This window comes from Fundulus heteroclitus, chromosome 22 (assembly GCF_011125445.2).
Source record: "Fundulus heteroclitus isolate FHET01 chromosome 22, MU-UCD_Fhet_4.1, whole genome shotgun sequence".
NCBI classification, from domain to species: Eukaryota; Metazoa; Chordata; class Actinopteri; order Cyprinodontiformes; family Fundulidae; genus Fundulus; species Fundulus heteroclitus.
Genome location: NC_046382.1, coordinates 15436287 through 15455310, shown reverse-complemented (window position 1 = coordinate 15455310; position 19024 = coordinate 15436287). Strand labels below are relative to the sequence as shown.

The 19024-nt window shown below is 38.9% G+C and overlaps 1 protein-coding gene across 4 annotated transcripts in view; it reads right to left on the bottom strand.

Moving 5' to 3' along the window:
• The window catches only part of arid4b (AT-rich interaction domain 4B), a 63450-nt gene that overhangs the window by 39625 nt on the left and 4801 nt on the right, over nucleotides 1-19024 (bottom strand). For all 4 annotated transcript variants that reach the window (XM_012853558.3, XM_036126023.1, XM_012853559.3 and 1 more), the window contains exon 3: nucleotides 2794-2904. In XM_012853558.3, the coding sequence (XP_012709012.2) occupies nucleotides 2794-2904 (111 nt within the window). The remainder of the gene's footprint in view (nucleotides 1-2793; nucleotides 2905-19024) is intronic.

The window sequence follows — 19024 nt, the reverse complement described above, 5'->3', positions numbered from 1 at the left end:
AATGTGTTTTGGAAACCTGATGAATGGTAACAGTATCTTTACGCCTGCAACGGGAGCTTATTCCATTTTATTTGGGTTTTCCCTTCATCTCCTCTCCTTACCCTGCATAAATCTGTCAGAATAGTCCTTATAAGAGTGTAAAATTGTTTCTCAATGATCCCAGCTGCTAATGCTAAAGCTCTGCTAATGCTAAGACAGTAGCCACCATCAGTTCTACAGATACAAACAAAATGGTAATGGCTAACCAACTGGAGATAATTATTAATGAGAAGCAGCAGAGGACCGCCGTTGTGTTCGATGTGGCCGTCCCACACGATAGACACATCGACGATCTAACTCCAGAAGACAACCGACCTAGGAACAGCAAAGATATTGCGTAGGACCCTTACAAACTACCGGACTCGTGAGATCGAGTAATCACACGAGAGTATGTATGTAAAGCTGCAGTTGCTTCAAAGAAGATTGCTGTTTCACTTTCTTATCAGTTTTCTGTACTCCTGAGCTGCCATCATTGGTAAGTACACCGTTTATTGAAATGTTTTTTTCATTGAGCTGTGTGTTTTCTGGGACGAACGTATATGGGGACAAACATGGCCGGAAATTGCGTAGAGTTTACCTTGCGGTTCAGAGATTTTATTTTGTCTTTTTTTTTTTTTTTTTTGCCTAAGGAGATGTGTTTTACTTTGCCAAAGTGTCTCTCGTCCCGTCTGACTCATGGATTTCCCATCAAATTGTTGCATAGCTAGGGCTGGGCGATAAATCGATTTAATCGATTAATTCGAATTTACAATTCTTTAAGATTTCATTTTTGAAAATTTCTGGATTTTATTTTGCCAATACACTGATTGGGTTTCCATGAAGAGAACAGCATGTGATGCTGAATATATGTTTAGGCAAATGTATCGTCAAAATATTGTTAAGTAGAAACTTTTTTTTACCATAATACGAGATACTTCATTTACTTATTCACTTTTTTTTTTACTTAGTTTGAAGTTCACAAGTGCAGTGAAGCCTGTTCTTAGCTCAATGTGTTTGCTGCACTAGCAGCAAATGTTTAGTTATATTTTCATTGTTTATAATGGCACGGCTGCCATCTTGTTTTACAAGCATGTTTCACAGCTTGTTATTTAGTTGCAATTTGAATTCAGGTCAACTCCCTGACGAAATGCTTGACATAAAAGCAAGGTTTTAAAATTATTTCTTTAATTTCTTTTTATGAAACAAAAAGGAGGAAAAAAAAAATCAATTAATCGGATTTGGTATGATAAAATCTGAGATTTATTTTTTAATCCATATCGCCCAGCCCTACGCATGATCAGCCACCTTTCATACACACATAAAAAGAAGACTTAAACAAAATCAGAGGGTGGAAATTTTCCACAAACGTGTCCAGAAGAAGAATTTCTAAAACACACAACGTGGAGAGTCTCTACCTTTCCACTACATTCCTGACAAATAACATCTCTTTTGTCTTGTGTTTTTACCTTGCAATGAAACTTGGCTCAAATGTACACTGTCAAAGTGTCTAAGTCTCTTTACCGTAGAGTACGTTGGATTAGTCCTCACTCACAATACAGCTGCTGACTCTTCACAGAGATTGATAAGATTGCTAATTGCCTTCTTACAGGTCATGTAGCACAGACTGCGTTATACAGAGCGAGACATCTTTTCACTTTGTCTCATAAAAAACAAAAACTGTTGCGTTACAGTTATTGACTTGGCTGCACAAGCAGACAAAAATTAATGCAGCACAGTGAGTAAATAAGGTAAAGACGACTCGATTACAGCAGAATCTTCAAACCAAAACCAACCACCGCATAATAGCCGTGTTTCAACATTTGTGTAACAAAGCTCATGCTCTCATTAAAGCTTCCGCAAAACAAATCTGACACTGAGCCAATTAGTATGGTAATGAATCTACTAGCTGAGGCTGTACAGCTTGCTTCTTCTTAGCCAACATTATCTAAACTAAGACAATCTTGTGGTTTGCCTTGTCACGGTGTTTGATCCTGTGAATGAGACCGAAACAGCAAGTCATTGATGATTTAAGACAGCGTGGCAGAAAAGCAGGACGTCACCACTCCTTTGTCTCTACGGGGGGAAACCACAGTGCACTGACTCAGTGAAAGAGCCAGCATCCAATCTTTGTTCCTCCCACACACTCCGGCATAACGGAAGATGGGTCTCTATGGCATTATCCAGACGCTCCTGCCCCACCGGGGAACGAAATACAGTACTAGGTGCATCATGAAATGCCTTCATAGGCGAGGGGAGGGGGGATCGGGCAGGCGGCAGCTGTTCTATAGCTGCCAAAAAGGCGTAGAAGAAGCTGGTAAGAGGGAAACCTGAGAACGAGGGGGGACTCTGAGTGGGCTGGACGAGACTTTGATCACAGCTGGGCTCTTGATTACGCTTTCAGCTATGTACGAGCAGTACAAACAACATAAACCAGGCGGTGGAGCTCCAGTGAGCACACAAGCAAGCGCAGCTGGACCTTTTCCAGCATTAGCAGATAGGGAAGTAATTAAAATGTGCATCTCATCGTAGAGTATCAACGTGGCAGACTCTAATATCTAACATAAGCGCGTTCTAATCATGTCAAAAACCAGCTCTTTACAGCAGGGCTTTAAACGTGTCCAACTCCCCGCAGCGTCAGATCTACAGTGAAGCTGAGCTGTTTTATCTCCATTGTACCTGCTCCAAACAAAGACGCAAGCTCCCAGGCCAACAGCGGCAGAGGCAGACAATTAATTTTTTAGTTTCCCCACATGAGCATCCTGAATCATGACTTACCTTGGCCTTGACAAGCCTCTTGGCGGTCTTAATCTTGGCTTCACAGAAAGCCCCTCTGTACTTGGCGCTCACGTCCGTCCCTACCGTCAGGTAGGGGGGCTCCTCTAGAGTCTGTGGAAAAGAAAACAAACTCGGTTAAAAAAAAAAGGCTGCTGATGAGTATATAGCTTACCGACACATTCTCCAAGCCAAAACTGGTGTCCTACACAGTGTAGGCCGACATTGTAAAGCTCAGTGATTCATCCATGGAAAACACATACCATCTGCTGCGGGTATTAGAAAACAAGCCTCTGAGGAAGCAAACAAAAAAGACCACTTTACTGTGGCTTTCATTGTTACAAAGATGGAGCTGCTCTAAACTTGTAGCACCATCTTGTGTCGTTATTGGAGGTTTGTCAACCCTGGTCGCTCCATCCAGGAGCATCATCAACAGTGGTATGTGGCACGGGCTGGTTTCTGCTGTGAAGGTATACAGCGTTTTCTTTTAGAAAGCTAACATTTTCTAACGTATTGTTTCTACGGTTGTTACGGCCCCTGGCCTCTTGAGACTGTGCAGGTTTCTATTAATTATGCAGATTCCATTGCGGGAGAACACCTTCCTGATTGGCTGCCAAGGAGCTGCGACCGCATTGGACCAGCAGAGGACTGCCATGCCAATCAGACCGCTGATGAGGCCCACCTGCACCATATAAAAGACTCTTGGACTCGTTCCTTCAGGGGGAAGACAGCTAGTAGGAAGCTACTTGTGAAGTTGTCTTTTCCCCGCCTTTGCTGTTTGGTTGCACTGGGTTGTTTAAACCACTTGTGCTTGCTTTGTTTGTTAAGCTGTTTTGTTTTGGTTGAAGCTTAACTTTGTATTGGCTCATAGCTTAAGTTTGGGAGGTGTTGAGGCTCCCTTTGTGTGTACTTTTATTTTCTCTATTAGTCCTCTTGGGTGGTTTGAGTTATCTTTAACCTGACCTGTTGAACCTTATGTATTTTCTTTCGTATTCAACATCCCTAAAATCATTAGCCCTTTTCTTTGGTTCTATTAATTGAGTTAAGAGTATTGTGTTTTGGTTATTGTAAAACCCTTCCTCTGTAAATAAACCCTTTCACATGCCACTCCACTTCTCTAGACACAGTTTTATGTTACCTCCTCTGAAGCCCTAGACAGAGGGGGCGTAACAACGGTTTAAAGTCCTTTTAATGAAATGCCAGAAAAAAAGTTACGTTTCCTCCCACTGTAAGGAGCATAGGATAATGAAGAGTTGCCCCTCCCCCACGTGTTGCTGCTGGTCAAGAAAGACCTATGGCATGAAAAAAAAGCAAAACCCTTTTCTCCCCAAATTCTACTTTTTTCTACAACATAGATTTATTCTACAAAATAAAAACCTATCCAGAAACAGTAACACCCCCCCCCCCCAAAAAAAAACATAATGGAGGCTACTGTTTTTGTAAAGCACTTAACAGTTATAAATATTATATTAATAAAAAATTAGCACGAGTTTTACAGTGAAATAGTCTTTTATAAAGTAACCCCAAGACTATGAACTTAAAATTCATACCAAACTTGTTGAGTAATAAATAGTCTACCATTGTGTGATAGTATTCTGTCTCACATACTCATCCGTACCAATGCTTGGGAGCCCAGAAAAAATGCCAAAGTGACCAGAGTAAGGCTGAGTTAGGGCTCCCATAGACTCTGGCTTACTGCGGCATATTGTGAGCTGCGCTGACTCTCCAGGGATCTTTTAAGCTCTTAACCCTTCATAGTCGAGTGCACCTATTGCCTACATTTATTGTGAAAAATTCCTACATTTACCACACTTTGTGCCTGTGGGTGAAGCGGGGGAAGGGATGGTAAAATGTTTGATTAGCTAGCTTAGCACCTAGACACTTGTCTTTTCCAGCAGGCTCCCACCGCAGCGCCAACAGAGAGAGGGACTGTGATGCCGCGCATCCTTACGACAGCCTGCTTGGGTAGCTCAGTGTTTCAAGCTTGGTGTCACATATAAAACAGTCCAGTGTGAAGACTTTTCAGTTTATAGTGGGACTCTGGAGTCGTAAAAATTAAGCTAGTACCTTAATTTTTAGTAAGCGGGTACCTCTCAGCTCAAGTCCCACTTGAGTATGCACGGACTCATGTCTGCGCAAGTATGTGGGGGCCTTTATACTCGCGCATTGGTTTGTTGTGCATATCTGTGCGGACTGTGTCCGTGTCCAAAGAAGCGTTGTTTATGCTTGACGCGGACATAGGTACAGTATTCTCCAAAAACACAAGGGGCAGCACTCAACATCACTTGGGGAAATGCAGTAAACAGGAGAAGAGAAAGTTGACGTCACACACCCAAAATGGCCGTGTGTGCAGTATTGTCAACAGTCATCATGAATAGTTGGTGTGTTTATGTCAGCTAAACAGAAATGAATGAAAGGTTTGAGACAGGGTTCAAAGTTAACGCTCGCCAGATGAGTACATTTTCCGTCTAGTGAGTAAATCTCAGAGGGCTAGCTGCTACATGGCGAGTTGCACCAAATACGGCGTGTTTTTCAGTCATCATTTGGGTGGATGCTTCTTTATGTTCCTCTGCTTTCAGCTCATATGACAACAAACGCACACGTACACAAACACTCGCACATGTGACGCGAGAACAACAACAACAACAACAACTACATCATGTCCATTTGCTAGCAGCTAGCGTTTAGCTCAGGCTAATTATGTAGCGGGATTATGTGGACATATTTAGCAGGGGTCAGTCAGAATTTATATTTTGGCCGGTAAAAAATATGCTTGGCCAATTGATTCTTACATCTACCAGGATCTTGTCCTGTGCATGTATGAATCACACATGTGTATTTGTAAATATTGAGACTATTCTAGCTCCATATTTCCATGCATTGAGTATAAACCTAGCTTTTTGCCCAACTCACTGGAGCTTAGGTGTCCTCAACTATCTATGTGCCCAGTACAACAAGTATGTGGGAGCCTTTAATGAGTCTCTTAAAGTAAGTCGTTGTTCCTCTACTTTCAGCTCACAGTAGGACACATTTGTGGATTTCACGTGATTAGTTCAAAATACCGAGAATGTTTGCCTAAAACAAATGAGGATAATCACATCTGTTTAAACTCTGTTAACATTATTACAAACATGAATGCTCAATATAACTCGTTCTCAACAAATAAACGGCTCTATGGTCATTGCCAGATGTCGTATAAAAATACCATTTACTTTGGTTGTCGCACATCACCTAAATCTGTCTGCTGCAAACAAAAATCCACCTTCCTGAGTCCATCAATGAAAACAGATGGCTGCTTTATTAATTTTTATTGCCACATAGATCCCATGAATGGATCATATGAAACAAACAAATGTAATAAAATTAAAATTAAATGCTCAAAATTATTCTCAACTTTAGCAGATCTAGATTTAAAGAGATTTTCATACAATCAAGAAGTAGAAAGGAAGAAAGGCAGGTAGCCTTCAATCCAAATCCACTTTATTTAAACAGCACAATTTTAACAAACAAAAGGTTTCCAAAGTGCTGCACAACAAAATAAAACACACTAAATATATAACACAATAAAAACACAATAAAAGATGAAGTAGACAATAGAAAGATAAAAGGCAGCAAAACAAAATCAAATAAAAAAATAAAAGGCGATAAAAATATGCACATATACACATAAAAATAAACACTCATCAAGCATAAACAGCCTTTAAAATATAACGACGTACAAAACACATTATAGAGACAGAAATGTAAAAAGAGACACAGCAGATGGATAGCTGGATATTTAAGAGAAAGATGGAGGAAGACAGAAGCTGGCTGCTCATTTAAAGATGTATTCTGGGATATCAATGGAAAGTTAAGTGGAAGGTAAATCTTAAGCTCCCCAAAAAAGAAGTCATTCAGCCCACAGACCACGTACGCGCCCCGTAAACACGTAACCCTTCACATAAACATGCACAGCCTTAACATTGATTTCTACACCGTGTTAACTGAGACATCTGACTGGAAAAAGCCTTAAGCACTTTCAAAAACCGGGTCTAGATCAGAACCAAAAAAAAAGACACGGGTGGAACTCAGCGGGGTCAATATAGAGAACTACACAAAAGACGGGTGTTAGACATCTCCCTCACTAAAGGGTCCAACATCAGTGTTTGTGTTTCCATCAGCATTTTAATGCGCATTTTGAAGTATCGCATTAGAAAAAAATTAATGGAAACGATGAAACTGTAAATTAATTTCTCAATCTCCCAAAAGTCTTTATGCTCGCTTGAGCTGGTTTTTGTGTGTTAATGCAAAAAAAAAAAAAAAAAAGTGTTATTGCAAAAAATTGGAGAGGGGTTCTGACATAGGTCATGTGAGGTAAATGTTCACTATCAGCTGTTTCAGCTGTAGGCGTCCTCCTAGATATTCCCATAACGTGTAAAGAATTGCATTTCTGTCTCTACGTCTCCAGACTGCATGTGACATCGCCAGTGCTCATTTGACCAAACAATTACAACTGGTCTGATAGCAACACATTCCTGAAAACCTCTTCTTTTTTTTTTAGATCTATGGTCCATGCTAGTTTGCAACCTCAACCTCCCTGTAAATAACAGTCATGCGTAGCATCAACTTCTGACGAAATAGCCTGGCGAAGGTCCAGCTGCCTCCGATTCAAGCCTGCTTGAGAACTTGTACAGGCCTCACACCTTCTCACACCCAATTATAACTTTACGTTCACTTCTAGGAAACTATTTGATTACCCTTCACTGTGTTAAAGTGATTTCTGATTAAAAAAAAAGTTAAGAGGACATAGGGCTGGACGATATAGAAAAAAAGCGTATCGATAAAATATAAATCAAATTGATCGATATCGATAATTATCAACAAATTCAACATTTTTAGATATAGAATACACAAACACTAAACACCTTATTCAACCAACTTTTAAGTTAGTTAAGTTTTTTAAAAAGAAAAAAAGATACATGTGCTCTTTGAACTCTTTAAGCTTAGTGACCGAGCGTTTAATGGGTCTGCTTGTGTTTGTGATTGGTTGGGAGGATGTAATAACTGTAATATTAACCTACATTATAGGTTAGAATGCAAAAGGAAGGACAACTGTTATATTCTATTGAACTTTTCATTTATCCTTTTTATTTATATATATATATATATATATATATATATATATATATATATATATATATATATATATATATATATATATATATATATATATATATATATATATATATATATATATATAGTTATTGAATTACCGTCCAACCCTAATAATACATATGAATTATTAAAGAAATTATTACTATCAACAATAGAAAAAAGTAAACTAAGAGGCAGTCTATAAAATTTCCCAACATCAGCAGAGTTTCATTTACTACAAGCTGAAATGAAGAGCCTCGCTGCAGACAAGCTGCTCTCGGAAAATGTCTATATCACAAGCTGCTGCTAAGACAAAGATTGTTCTTTCATTTCTGCGTGCTTTACAAGAAGCAAACAGAAATACTTGAAGAGGCAGCAAACAACAGAACAGTTCCCATCATGAAGCTGCAACTACACCAGCGATTAGCAGCACAAAGAGCAATTAAAAGTGACTAATCGCTCACACCAGATGTTGCCTCTGCCATGCATAATTGGGTCGTGAATTTACAAATTTAGGGATATCGACAGCTCACATGTGGTCACAATCTTTTTTTTTTTGCTGTCAAATGGTAACTGTTGCGTTGAGTGAAATGGTTTTAGCCATTAACTGTGACACTGACGAGATCTCCACAACATATAGACTCACAATCAGCCTTGGTTTGCTGTAAAGTTTTAATTTTAAAAAGGAATGTACCTGCATGCAGAGTAGACCAGAACCAGGAGATCTGTTGATACAGCAACAGGTCTTTAATGTATTTTGGTGCTAAGCGGTTCAGTGATTTATAAACTAACAGGAGTATTTTAAAGTCTATTCTCTGAGCTACAGGGAGCCAGTGGAAGGACTTCAGAACCGGGTCGGTGTGCTCTATCTTCCTGGTTTTAGTGAGAACACGAGCAGCAGTGTTCTTTCAGCATCGTTTCCCACAATCAAAACAATGAGCAAGAGGCTTTATGTGCAATGAAAGAAAAAGCCTTTTTTTTTCAAACTTACCCTTAGAAATAATGTATTAGAATCGGATATGAAACAGATAGCTTTTTATGTTATTACCTTTGTCTGTTTTGTGGTGAAAAAAAGATCACCTGGTACACGAGCTTTACAACCCAGTCTGTAGGTTGTGATTTTTTCAAGCTTTAATGCTCAGATAAGTGAATAAATAAGAAACTTGGCTTATTGTTAACACTTGGGACCTCATCTGACATTACACAGCGAGAGTGCAAAACTTAAAGGTAAAGCAGCACAAAAAAAAGTCTTAAAGTCTATGTTGTGTTAATTTATTCTGCTCAACCCTTTGTCCTTACTTTGCATCTTTTATACACTGCAAAAAATGGAACTAAAAATAAGTAAAATTTTCTTGAAATGAGTGTATCTGTCCTTGATTTAGGCAGGTAAATACTATGATTTTCCAATAGAATGAGATTTTTGCACTTAAAATAGTAACAACTCATCTCCATAGTCTCGTTTAGAGGGCAGAATATCTAAATATCTTATTTTAGGGGTCGAAATACTCATTCCATTGGCAGATAATCTTATTTACCTGCTCAAATCAAGGACAAATACACTCAATTCAAGAAAATGTTACTTATTTTTAGTTCCGTTTTTGCAGTGTAGCTATTTATAGCAGCTATTAGATGTACTTGTTTAAACTGCAAGTACTCTTTGCCAAACTTTACTCTAGATAAAGGTTTGGTCTTGACAATTGCTTAAACTAGAAAAAAAAAGACAATGTAAGATAACCCAAATATTAAAGATACATTCCTAATCTGAATATTCACTAAGTGGATGATAAATAACTGAGGTTTTCCCAGAGAGACATAAGGATTTATTCCTGTCTTTTTCCCCCGTCATGCTCAGTAAATCGGACAGGACTTTTAGTTACTGCCAGCCAATTAAGTAGAATTGAGTGGTTCATAAAAACAGATGTCATGCTTCATATCCCAGCAGATGCATTACAAAAGAGAGTGTTTAGCTGTCTGCTGCAATATATCTTCCCATAAAAACTATTTCCAAGGATGTTTAGTCGACTCAAAATGCAGAACTTAACATATTTCATCTTGTTGTAGAAACAACAAAACAAAAAAAAAACAATTCTGTCCTTCTGACATAAAAGAAATGTAATATTAATGGCTTCATCCATCTAATAAATGCAGTGCACATCTCGTGTCGGAGAGAGGCCTTTATGATCACCCACGCAGTGCATTTTTGCTGTAATGTTGTTTTTGTAATTTTCACTCACTAGTTCAAAATAATGTAAGAGCTCAGACAACTCATACAACATGCACGCCTTGCAAGCTATACGGAGCATTTTTTACGACAACATCAGTCCCCAAACAGCTACAGAAACTGTAAAAAAAACCAAAAAACGGAGATGCACAGAGGGGACCGCCTGGTAGGGCTGCACGATTAATCGCATTTGCAATATAAAGCGCAATTTCAAAAAAACAACAACACAATTTCCATATCTCAGCGGTCTGCAATTTTTGGCTATGTAACAATTAATGGATCAGACGCGTCCTTTATGTATCAGTAACATGTTTAAAGTGGGTTTGGACAGTTGCAGCAGTGAGATAATCTCATTTTATTATTTGTTTTACGGTTTATTTAACCAATACTTTTTTACCAGAAACTTTCAGGAATTGCACCAAAGCACTAAGCGGCGGTCATTCTGTTTAATACATAGACTTGTTTGTAGCCTACACTTTATGTTCAACAAGGATTGATGTCCAACTCAATTAAAATATATTCTCTCGAATAAGAATATTCTGATTAATAAAAACAATCCTGATTAATGTTTGTTTACAAACATCTTTATCTATATTTTTGTTGCTTGTGGTTAATGCAGAGAAGTCAAAATTAAAATCATAATAGCAATTATGGTTGAAATAAATAAATCACAATTTAGATTTTTGGCAAAAATCACACAGCCCCACCGCCTGGTGACCAGAATCCGACAATTTTCGACTTGATTGGCCCCCATTAGCGACAGGCCAGATGGAAACTGAAAAATCATATCTGCTCCAGTCTGTGAACACACGCCATCCTTAAGCTCTAGCAGGCAGGTTTGCTAGTGTGAAGTTATCAGCTAAAGAAAAAAGACTCAACACCGGCTATTTCAGCGTCAGGTAGGAGTTTTAAATGAAGCCATTTGTAAGGAAACTGCTAAGGCGGCACGCTTTCTGCTCTTCCTCAACAGAGGAGCTAGACTTTAGCAGACACTGGTTATTTCACACGCTCACCACTTTGTACTTTTTGCAGTTTATGTCGTTTTGTGCCCACCGTTTCTGGGTGCAAAACGGAACAATCAGCCACAGGAAGTCAACCTGCACCTGCCTTGTGGACATTACTTTGAGTAACGGAAGACTTCTTGATACGCTAACTAAGCTAATCATGCTTAAGGCAGAACAACATAGTAAAAAAAAGCATATTGATAAATTAGAAATCGTATTGCTCGACAGACAATTATCAAAAAGTTCAAATTATATATACTGCTCAAAGAAAAAAAAAGGGAACACTTAAACTTAAATGTAACTCCATCCCAATCCCACTTCTGTGAAATCAAACTGTCCATTTGAGAACTTGAGAAGCAGCACTGACTGACAATCAGTTTCACCTGATGTTGTGTAAATGGAATAGACACCAGGTGGAACCTACAGGCAATTAGGTCCAGACCATCCTCCGCCTCATCAGGAGCTGCCCAGGCGTTGTAGGGAGGCCATACAGGAACATGGAGGTCACACACGCTGCTGGGCCCCATTTGACTTTTTTAAGGACATTACATCTAAGTTGGATCCGCCTGTAGTGTGTTTTTCCTAGGGCTGAACGATTTTGGAAAATTATCTAATTGTGATTTTTTTTTCTTAATATTGCGATTTAATGCGATTTTTTTTCCAGTTTAATTTATCATGTCTTTTTAAACATATACAAACAACAAATCAATTTGTTTCCATGCCGTGTGGATTAGTTGCTAAAAGACCCACAGCATCTAAACTCAGAGCAGAAATGATTGCGTTCTGCCTACAATATATTTCAACACAAATTGCAATTTTGAATTTTCTCTGCATTAACCACAAGCAACAAAAATGGCCTCTAAATAAAGATGTTTGTAAACAGGGACTATTTAAAACAAGAACTTTTAATGTTTTTATTGATCAGAATAGTATTCAAGAGAACAGCTTTTAGTTGATTGGGACATCAATCCTTGTTGAACATAAAGTCCAACCAACAAGCAAGTCTATGTATTAAACTGATTGACCTGTACTTAATGCTATGTATGATTATATAAACTCTAAAACAAGTAATAAAATTAGATTATCTCAATGCTGCAACTGTCTTCACTTCCATGTGGAGGCAAACCCACTTTAAACATTTTACCAACACCTAAAGGACGTGTCTGATTCACTAATTGTTACATAGCCAAAAATTGCAGACCTCTGCGATTTGGAAATTGCGTTTTTTTTAAATCTCGATTATATTGAAAATGCGATTAATTGTTCAGCCCTAGTTTTTCCACTTTCATTTGGAGTGTGGCTCCAAATCCAGACCTCCATGGGTTAATAAACATGATTTCCATTGATATTTTTTGTGTGATTTTGTTGTCAGCTCATTCAACTATGTAAAGAGCAAAGCATTTAATAAAAATATTTAATTCATTCAGATCTAGGATGGATTATTTTAGCGTTCCCTTTATTTTCTTGAGCAGTATATTTTAAGTGCTTCATGGCCTATTTTTAGATAAACAACACTGACTTGAAACTCAAACCTTTATTTAATCAAATTTCTACCAAAGTCCTGAGCCTGCATTGTGACTGTAATCAGATGTAATGACTGTAACATTAACCTACATGACTCTGGCCAGAATGCAAACGATCCACTGAACTTTTTATTGGCCCCTTTTGTTTCTATCGCACCACACGTCTATTGATCGATATATATTGTTATTGACTTATCGTCCGGCCCTAATCCTGCTAGTTGCTAATGTGAGTAGTGGACGTTCAAAAATGCTAACTCTTATCGTTTTTGCCTTAGTTCAGAAATAGTGAAACAAAGTTTTTACAGCAACTGCTCCCACACGAGCAGCGTGGCATCACATCTGCCGTCTGCTAAAACGATTCATGACCTCAACCTCGAAAGCCTAATTAATTAATTACAGTTCTCGTGGAGAAATCGCTCTTCTTGTACGTGTTTCTGGGATTCAGACAGGCGGGTTTGAGGAACGGACGCCGCCGAACTTCAGTTTCTCCTCTCAGAGCAACAAACCAAGACCCTTTTGGTGAAGACGGGCCTCAGAGCTCGCAGTCCACGCCCAACACCAGCTTCACGTGACCCGGCAACCCGCTCCACCAGCTCTTCTGCCAATCCACTGCTGCCGTGCTGCCGCTAATAATTTCTCTTTAATACCATCGGTTTTTCAGCCGCCGTCGCTGAGGGCGGCTCGGGTTACCCCGCCAGCTGTGTGGCCAAACCTACACGGCCCAACAATGAGGGACTAATAACAGTCTGTCTTCTGAGGCCCGAGTTACATTTGTCATGCTCCCGTATGCCAACAACAACAACAGAGGACAGTTTGTTTCTGCTCCTAAATACCCCGCCTCCCCGCATTCAGGAAAAACCATGAAAGAAAATTCCAGTCATTGCACAGATTGCCAAGGCTGCTTTTTAAGCCTCCAGCTGTCTGCGGAGAAACATTTTTTTAAGTTTTATCGCTTCTACTAGTGCTAATTGACAACGAATCCTCCTCAAAAGACAGAGGAAAAACAACAATTCAGGGCGGCTAAGCACAAGGGAGGAAACCTCCTTCATCTATGAGAGGTATAAAAATACCTCTCTGTTCTCTTTTGTGATTTTGTCACACACAGAAAAAAAAAAAACACCATCTTCTATAAGCCACAACCTCCTCAGCTACTATGCTGCAAGGAGTCCAAAGGAGCCCTGGTGACGTTCATCTAATGCTGCTGATGTGATGTGGGAGACGCTCCAGGACCGTGTGCTTGATCCAACATACAAATGGGACAAAACACACGTGCGGCCGGCATAGAAAGACACCAATCTGCAGTAAATAAAAAAGTTTTACAGAAGCTCAGAGCTCAGCAAACCCAAAACATGTTGAGGTGACACTTGCAGCTGCAAAGTTTCTGCTCCATAAAAACCGTCAAGTGGTGAAAGGTTTGACAACCATCACCACGGCTGAATATAAGCCGGTGCCTATAGAGCAACTCTTGGACAGTATGAATGACAGCAGCGCTTTATTGTTAAAGCTAGCAAAAAAAAAAGATGCTTCATGGCCACCGGTTAAAGGTTAAAGCTGGAACACAAGACGGTGCAGCTGTATCCTCACTCTTAAGGGACCGACTCCAGCTCGAGGGATTCCTTGAGGGCTGGCCCTGGATGCTTCCAACTTTCAGGCAACATATTTGAAACGAAACCCAATCCCTGCTTTATGGCTGTGCCTGTATTAGCCACACACAGTCGGAAAGACAAGTATTTGAGGCGTTGACCTTTTTTCTCTGCAAGTGCATTTCTAACAACCCCAGTAGCACACAACAGAGAGCTATAAAAACAAATTACTCCAAAAACAAAAGCATGTTTAATGAAATAGAACAGTACAGGGAATCAATATTGAACACGTGAATAAAAAGATACGCAAAACGTACAGAAAGCCAGGAAAACAGCTAAAGTCTGTGAGTAATTAGAAAGCAACCGCGCTGCTACATGCATATCAATATCAGCCAGTAAATAGGTTTCTCACAACCAAACCAATGCACAGCGTGGTACGATTGGTAAAGGCAAAGAGAGATTCATGAAAAAATTATCTTGTTGGAAAACATACTAATATATATATATATATATATATATATATATATATATATATATATATATATATATTAAACTGCAGCCATAATCTGGACATGGAGAGAACATCAGCCACGTTTACATGGACATAAGGAATCAGAATAATGGGCCGATTGGGATAACAAACGTGTCATAAACAAGCTAATCAGATATTGTGATCGGATTAAGCTCCATCAAAATAAAATTATATATAGGGTTTATGCCGATTGTTAATCCAAACAGGGTCCGTCTAAACTCATGCTGCGGTCATGTCATTGGGATTAAAGCGATCTGCCCCGGCGGCAACATGTGTGTCGTGCCCCATGTCGGTCAACTTGTAACGCAGGAAGACAAACAGCATGTGCTGCTAAGCCCGTAGCTTTGTTAGCGCGTGCAGAAACGTCTCAGCCGTTCTTAGAACCCGCCGTGGGTCCGTTGTCGGCTGCTCAGAAAATACAGAACGAACACACTTCTGCGTTCGTTTGCATGTGTAATTGTTTGTTTATGACTGTTCAATAACATTAGAAAAACGTCTGTTTCTTCGGCACCGGCGGAAATACAAGTTCTTCTTCTTCTGTGGTTTTTAGGGTAATTTGAGGGCTCTGCGCATGTCACGGTACTTTTATTTTGAATAAAGCATGGTGCAGGTAAAAATGATCGGATTCATTGATTTCGTGGCCATATCAATGATGTATTGTGATTTTTTTTCTTTTTTGGTTCAATCCGAACACATTTCAATCCAATCAAGGACTTTTGCGCATGTAAACATAGGTATCGTCAATTAAAGTTACCACCTAAGTTTGTTCTTTTTAGCATCGTGTTCATCTTTAAAGCATACAACTGAGACGACCTTTGACCAAAGTTAAAAAAAAGCTGTCCTGTCTGATCATCAGATGGATTCTTTTGAAGAGTAATTTGACATGGAGTTATTGTGCAGTGGAATTGTTGTGACTTTTTAGGCATGGTCATAATTTGGTGATGTTTCATTGAGACACCATTTAATTGGCCGATTAATTAGGTCAAATGCAAGAAAATTGGTTTTATCTGTTCATTAAATGCTTCAAAACTGAAAACATGCAGTTTTTTTAATCTGTAAACACACCACCAATCAGAATGTTTTTGTTCACTTTTGCTTTAAGTTTAGTAAAAAATATGTTCAAATGTTAGACAGTTTTGATTAAAAACTACTAGCTCCATTAAAGAACCTGCTGCACATTTTTGTTTTCATGTTTAATTTTTGCTGCATTTAATTTGCTGTAGTCCAATAAAGCTTACATGGATGAGTCTGAATCTGTTAGTAGTCCTCAAAAATTAGAAGTCAGAGCCAGTGTGACTCTAAATCTTCACACAGACTACTCAGGCATTAAGAGGAACCTAAAAGTCAAGAAGGTTACGACTTAGAGTGATCAGTTTCTGGTTTTAGGTCAGGAAGGGTTCCCTTTGGATCAGACATCACTGAGGGTTGCTTCTCAAAAAGTCAACAGTTAAAGTCGTGAGAAAAGCAGAAGTGAGAACAGAGTCCCTGTTCAAGTGTCTGTCTTTTCCACGGTTCCATTAAAGCACTTTACGCCTGTTATCTCACATGCTGAAACGTAATGTGCTCCAAAGAAGGTTTGGTTATCAGCTTAGTGAAACTGCAAGCCCTCCGTTTGCTTTGAAAGTAACAGTAGCAAGCCTAGAATCCCGCTTTGTAGTCCAGGCCTCGGGTTAAAGTGAAGGAAGCAGAGTCACATTAAACTCAAATGTAGCAGTCTAATAAAGACCATTACATAATGACTCATTTTCATTTGCAGCATCCCGACGCACTGATTTTATTCATGCTTAAGATCTGCATGTTTTAAACATTTAGGATCTGCGCGTTACTAAAACACTAAGCAATAGTGTTTAATCCATTACATTGTTCCCCAGCAAACAGCCTGAACAAAGGGACATGTAAGGGGCACACAGGAAAGAATTAAGCTCCCTCGCCAGCCGGGCTCACACATACAATAATCCTGCTGTGAATCACGTCTTTGTGCAAACCAGAATGACCACAGTCCCAGAGACCGGTGCTTCAGCGGGAGTTACCTTGGCAATGCCATGGCAGCTCCAAGCTCAGGGATGAATGATAATAACACCTTAAAATGCCTTTAGTTTGGCACTTGTTGCAGACATTTGGGGTAAGGAAAACAGAAATGTAATTTGCCTTCTCCAGGACAAATTAAAGACAATTTCTTTTTGCTCTTTACCAACTTGTTTGTCCAACCAAACAACCACTTTTTAAAACATAAAGTAAAATAAATAAATAAATAAATAAATAAAAGGAATTATGCAGATTTTTAAAGTGCCTACTGATTTTTTGGACTAGTCACACTTTTTTCACAGTTTGGCTGATCCTGCGACTTATATTCAGGTGTGACCTATATATCAAAATTTAAACGATAATTCATATTGACCAGCATGAACCAAGGAGTAAACATTACCGTCTGTAGCCACAAGAGGGCTCGCTATGCTTGTGAAAACTATGCTGCTCCTGTACCACTTAAAATGTATTGAAACATTGATTTATAGACAACAACGGCTGAACACATGTTTGTGTGTAGATTCGTTGTTTCAGTCTGCATTTACGCAGCAGAGCATTGCGTGTCGCAGCTCGAAGGACCCAGACCACGACAGAACCCAGTTATTGGGCTCTCTGTGAAGCTAATCCCAGCTAGCGCTAGTTTACAGGTCTGTTGTCTAGGCTGGTTACAACTTCGCTGATGCACGTGAGCTTTGTGTTGCTCTGAACCATCCGTGTCGTAGTGTTAGCTTAGCACGTAGCACCGTTACGCTCACGGTCACCGTCAGCGTAATGGGCCGTTACGCTGGGTAAAACATTGCTGGTTGGAGTTGCTAATTTACCCCATTCATCTTCCCAGGTATGTTCCATGATATTCAGAAGGTTGTGGATGCAGCTGTGTAATTTCATAAATTAGTTTATTAGTTTTAATTAGTAAATGTCAGTTTTTAGTCTCGGATTGAGTAAAATAAATGTCCAAATAAACGTGTATAGTCCGGTATGACTTGTATATGTTTTTTTTCTCCTTATGACATTTTTTTCGAATGACGTTACTTAAAGTCCAAAAAATATGGTACATAAATTAATTTTGAAAACGGAACCAAATTTTAGTATCAGTGACAACATCAGTGAAGTTTACTGATTATTTCAACTTTATATTGAAAATATATTGTGCAACATTGATGGTACAGACAGACTAGAAACTAGGGATGGGCGTTAATTTTATTATACTAAATCCGATTAGCGTTTTTTTTTTGCTCCCTTACATTTGAAAATCACAAATTATTTTTAAAAACTTGCTTTATTTCAGGCATCTCGTCTGACCCAAATTCAAGGTGCAACTAAACACAAGCCGTGAAACATGCTTAAGAAAACAAGATGCCGGCCCTGCCATGTTTGGCGCTGGTGGTATTACACGATAAGCTAGTTTTGAGTATACATCTAAGAACAGGCTTCACTTGTGTAACATTAAACTAACTGAAAAAAAATAGGTAAATTAATAAATTAAAGTGCCTCTTAAGGATAAAAAGAAAAAAAGTATTTTGACTATGTTTTTTCAACATTGCTTGCCATTACCAAATCAATTTCCCCTTTTGGGACAGATATAGCACAAAGTTCCATGGAAGCTCAAAGGAGTAAATTGGCAAAAAACTAGAACAATCAAAAATTAATAATAAACAAATAAATAAATAAAAATTCAGATTTTCCAAAAATGAAATGTTCATAAATTACAAATCCGAATTAAGCAATTAAATCAATTTATCGTCCAACCCTACTAGAAACTTTATCTTCACATCCCAAAGTATGGATTTTAAACTCTATACGATACTATTTAGGTCCAAATGTAATATATTACACACTTAAAAGCTGATTTGTATACATTTAACAAAGACATTTCTTACCGGGGGAGACGCCAAAGGAGACTACTGCCTCTGACCTGCTGAAGGCCCTCTCCAACCACATGATTATGTAGCATATTACCACAGCACCACATGCTGTTAACTATCCCTATAGCAGCTAAAGCATGAGTAACTCCACTAAAAGTGCCCGCCCCCCCACATCATAAAGAAATGTGGTTACAGTCCCTTGTAAAAGTATTCCTATTTCTTCTTTTTACAATTTGTCACCTTTACAACCAGAAGCTTTAGTGTGTTTTATTTGCCGTGTGAGTAAAGGGGACGAAATAATGCTAAGTCAGCCTGTACAACCATATTTTACTGAAATTAAAAGTCTCA